At 46.8% G+C, this 4,981-nt stretch overlaps 1 protein-coding gene across 1 annotated transcript; it reads left to right on the plus strand.

The window, feature by feature from the left end:
* Positions 1-3,789: 3,789 nt before the first annotated feature.
* LOC123151974 (40S ribosomal protein S30) lies at positions 3,790-4,412 on the plus strand. The gene is made up of 2 exons (XM_044571593.1): positions 3,790-3,924; positions 4,019-4,412. Exons 1-2 carry the CDS (start codon positions 3,921-3,923, stop codon positions 4,201-4,203), a joined length of 189 nt encoding a protein of 62 aa, XP_044427528.1. The 5' UTR covers positions 3,790-3,920; the 3' UTR covers positions 4,204-4,412.
* Positions 4,413-4,981: the final 569 nt, after the last annotated feature.

Raw genomic sequence — 4,981 nt, forward strand, 5'->3', positions numbered from 1 at the left:
GTCAACTTCTATTTACCCTTCATAAGGACCCTTTTCATCGAATCGGCTCCAACTAAAGTGGGAGAGACAGACACCCGCCAGCCACCTTATGCAACTTGTGCATGTTAGTCGGTGGAATCGGTCTCACGTAAGCGTATGTGTAAGGTTGGTCCGGGCCGCTTCATCCCACAATACCGCTGAAGCAAGATAAGACTAGTAGCGGCAAGAAAGTTGACAACATCTACGCCCACAACAAATTGTGTTCTACTCGTGCAAAGAGAACTACGCATAGACCTAGCTCATGATGCCACTGTTGGGGAAGCAGAAAACAAAAAATTTCCTATGGTTTCACCAAGATCCATCTAGGAGTTCATCTAGCAAAGAGTGATCGGATTGCATCTACATACCTTTGTAGATCACGCGCGGAAGCGTTCAAAGAACGGGGATGAGGAAGGCGTACTCGACGTGATCCAAATCATCGGAGATCCTAGCGCCGAACGGACGGCACCTCCGCGTTCAACACACATACGGTTAGCGTAACGTCTCCTCCTTCTTGATCCAGCAAGGGGGGAGGAGAGGTTGAGGGAGATGGCTCCAGCAGTAGCACGACGGCGTGGTGGTGATGGAGCTGCAGTACTCCGGCAGGGCTTCGCCAAGCACTATGGAGGAGGAGGATGTGTTGGAGAGGGAGAAGGAGGCACCAAAGGCGTGGGGTGAGAGGCCCTCTTTCCCCCACTATATATAGGGAGCCCGGGGGGGCGCCGGCCCTAGGAGATCCAATCTCCTAGGGGGGCGGCGGCCAAGGGAGGAATCCCTCCTCCCCAAGGCACCTAGGGGGTGCCTTCCCCCTTTGGGACTCTTCCCTTCCTTGAACCCTAGGCGCATGGGCCTCTTGGGACTGGTGCCCTTGTCCCATATAGGCCAAGGCGCACCCCCTACAGCCCATGTGGCCCTCGGGGCAGGTGGCCCCACCTGGTGGACCCCCGGGACCCTTCCGATGGTCCCGGTACAATACCGGTGACCCCGAAACTTGTCCCGATGGCCGAAATAGCACTTCCTATATATAATTCTTTACCTCCGGACCATTCCGAAACTCCTCGTGACGTCCGGGATCTCATCCGGGACTCCGAACAACATTCGGGTTGCTGCATATACATATCCCTATAACCCTAGCGTCACCGAACCTTAAGTGTGTAGACCCTACGGGTTCGGGAGACATGAAGACATGACCGAGATCGCTCTCCGGTCAATAACCAACAGCGGGATCTGGATACCCATGTTGGCTCCCACATGCTCCTCGATGATCTCATCGGATGAACCATGATGTCGAGGATTCAAGCAACCCCGTATACAATTGCCTTTGTCAATCGGTATGCTACTTGCCCGAGATTCGATCGTCAGTATCCCAATACCTCGTTCAATCTCGTTACCGGCAAGTCACTTTACTCATACCATAATGCATGATCCCGTGACCAGACACTTGGTCACTTTGAGCTCATATTGATGATGCATTACCGAGTGGGCCCAATGATACCTCTCCGTCATACGGAGTGACAAATCCCAGTCTCGATCTGTGTCAACCCAACAGACACTTTCGGAGATACCCGTAGTATACCTTTATAGTCACCCAGTTACGTTGTGATGTTTGGTACACACAAAGCACTCCTACGGTATCTGGGAGTTACACGATCTCATGGTCTAAGGAAAGGATACTTGACATTGGAAAAACTCTAGCAGACGAACTATACGATCTTATGCTATGTTTAGGATTGGGTCTTGTCCATCACATCATTCTCCTAACGATGTGATCTCGTTATCAATGACATCCAATGTCCATAGTCAGGAAACCATGACTATCTGTTGATCAACGAGCTAGTCAACTAGAGGCTTACTAGGGACATGTTGGTGTCTATTATTCACACATGTATTACGATTTCCGGATAACACAATTATAGCATGAATAAAGACAATTATCATGAACAAGGATATATAATAATAATGCTTTTATTATTGCCTCTAGGGCATATTTCCAATAGGTTGCGCCCCCCCCCATGGCAAGTCCGAATTGGACTAGGGAGGGTGCGGCGCCCCCTCTCTTTCCTTCTCCCTCTCCTACTCCTTCCCTCTCTCCCCTCTTGGAAAAGGAAGGGGACTCCAACTAGGATTGGGAATCCTAGTTGGACTCCCCCTATAGGCGCGCCCCTCCTAGATCGGCCTCCTCCTCCTCCCTCCTTTATATACGGGGGAGGGGGCACCCCACAGACACACAAGTTGATTTTTTAGCCGTGTGCGGTGCCCCCTCCACAGTTTCACACATCGATCATATTGTCATAGTGCTTAGGCGAAGCTCTGCGCCGGTAACTTCATCATCATCGTCACCACGCCATCGTGCCGACGAAACTCTCCCTCGGCCTCAGCTGGATCAAGAGTACGAGGGACGTCACCGAGCTGAATGTGTGCAGATCGCGGAGGTGCCGTGCGTTCGGTACTAGATCGGTTGGATCGCGAAGACGTTCGACTACATCAACCGCGTTACTTAACGTTTCTGCTTTCGGTTTACGAGGGTACGTGGACACACTCTCCTGTCCCGTTGCCATGCTTCTCCTAGATAGATCTTGCGTGATCGTAGGAAAATTTTGAAATACTACGTTCCCCAACACTATTTATCTTTATGCGATTTTTATTTTTATTGAGTCTCTATCTTCTTTTATAAAGCACCAACTAGGAAACACTATTATTATAGCTAATATTTGAGTGTATTTCATGAATGGATCAATGATTGAGCATTATGATCTAGGGATAGTTTTCTTTAGTGTTGATATTTTAAAAGACATGGTTGCTTGTTGATATGCTTGAGTATTGATGTCCTCATGTCAATTATAGACTATTGGTTTGAAGGGGAAGACTTGTATGAGATCTCACATTAGGTGAGATCGTGAGATCAATCCTAAAAATTCATATTTAGACCTTTCGAAAAAATCTGAAATTATTTGATAACATTCATGTGGGATATGTCTACAACTCCAAAAAAATTCAGCTCAAAACTCAAAGTATATTTGGAGATTCAAGAAAGAAAAATTCAGATGTGAATAGTGGCAGCTTTGGTTGAATAGTATTTTGACACTATTCACATCCAGCTTTGTCTTTTTTGTTTCTATTAATGTAGGTTGAATTAGGAGCTGGAACTTTTTGAGATTGAACATCAACCATTGATGTGTGTCTACAACTTTTTTAAGAATGTTTGAACGTGTAGATTAAAAAATTTATCACATTGATCTCACCTAATGTGAGATCTCACACAAGTCTCCCCCTTGGTTTGAATCATCTAAAAGGCCAAATGTCCATGCTATAAAAGAAAAGAATATGTGGTACACATGTTAGACAGCATTTCACTAAAAAAAATCTGTTTTTATCATTTAGCTACTCGAGAACGAGCAGGAATTAAGTTTGGGGATGCTGATACGTCTCTGTTCGCACCTTTTTGCGTTTGTGTCATGTGTTGCACCTAACTTTGTAACCATTCTAATTCCTTTTATCAATACCAAGCGGTCAGCTTGGTAAGCTACCTATAAAAATTTTCAATCCTTCTATTAATGAAAGATACGCAAGCTTTGCCTATTCGTGAAAATAAAACCCAATTACATAACTTAATAAAAAAAAGAATAAAGAATAAGAGACGACGGCTCCCCACAATCCACGTTATCTGTAACTGGAGCCCAAACTACGCAGAATGTGTACCCAGGCCCATTTGCCCAGTACCTATAGCCCAATAAATACCCAAGTCACTACGGTGTGCACCGACCCAGAAGAGCCCTGCTATATAAAATCCCCCACCCCCACCTAGGGTTGCCCTTCTCCCTCCACAACCGCCGCCGCCGTCGCAAACCCTCGCGCACTCGCCTCCAACCCTCCTTCTCCGCCGCCCCACCGCCGCCGTCGACATGGGTAACCCCCTCACCTCCATGCCCCTCTCAACCCCCTTTCAACGCCGTAGCTTACTCAGACCCTGACGCTCGCTCGCTCGCCGCTGTTTGCGCAGGCAAGGTTCACGGATCGCTGGCCCGTGCCGGGAAGGTCCGCGGGCAGACGCCCAAGGTCGCCAAGCAGGACAAGAAGAAGCAGCCCCGCGGCCGCGCCCACAAGAGGATCCAGTACAACCGCCGCTTCGTCACCGCCGTCGTCGGCTTCGGCAAGAAGCGCGGCCCCAACTCCTCCGAGAAGTAGGCGCGCGCCAAGAAAAGGCTCTTCCTTTGCGCTAGTTTTCCTCTCCTTTGTTGTTACGCAAGATTATGATGATGGAAGAGACACTACTGAAGTGTTAAAGTATGCATTGTTTTGCTTAGTTGAAGAATCTGAGATACTGTGGTATGAGTATGCATGTTTTGATTAGTTGAAGAATCTGTGATATTGTGGTAATGAGTTCATGGCTTAAATTTGCTTGTTCTTTGTCGTTGCCCATGATGTGCAACATATGCGGCTAGATTGTCCTTGCTCTTGTGTTTCTTGTTTTATATCGTGCTGCTGCGTATATAACCTGTCATTACTGGATATTGCAATTGTGGTGTCCCTGTGATTTAGGGTTTGGCGTTTAATTGATACACACCCTATTTTGCAGTAGCAATGGTCGTTTCCTGATCAATCATGCCTACTGAATGTGCTTTAATTGATAAACACCTAATTTTGCAGTAGCAATGGTAGTACTTGATGGTTTGATTAAATGGTGCTTGCAATATTTGCTTGATCTGAAGTTAGAAGGCAGGAATGTGACAGTTATGTCAGGGCGTATTTTGCACTGTATAGTAGCTTAAAATAAGCTGTGCATGATTGCATATCACCCTTGATCTGTTAACATGTTTAGCTTAGTGCGTTGTTTTGGGGTGTGTCTAGGGCACATCTAGATGTGCCCTAGTTATTGCACATCTAAGTGAGTGAATCAAGTAGATGTGACAGTTATGTTAGAGAACTTTCTTTAGACCACTGGATACAAAATAGGTTGCTGTTG

Source organism: Triticum aestivum, chromosome 7A (genome assembly GCF_018294505.1).
Source record: "Triticum aestivum cultivar Chinese Spring chromosome 7A, IWGSC CS RefSeq v2.1, whole genome shotgun sequence".
In the NCBI taxonomy this organism is placed as follows: domain Eukaryota; kingdom Viridiplantae; phylum Streptophyta; class Magnoliopsida; order Poales; family Poaceae; genus Triticum; species Triticum aestivum.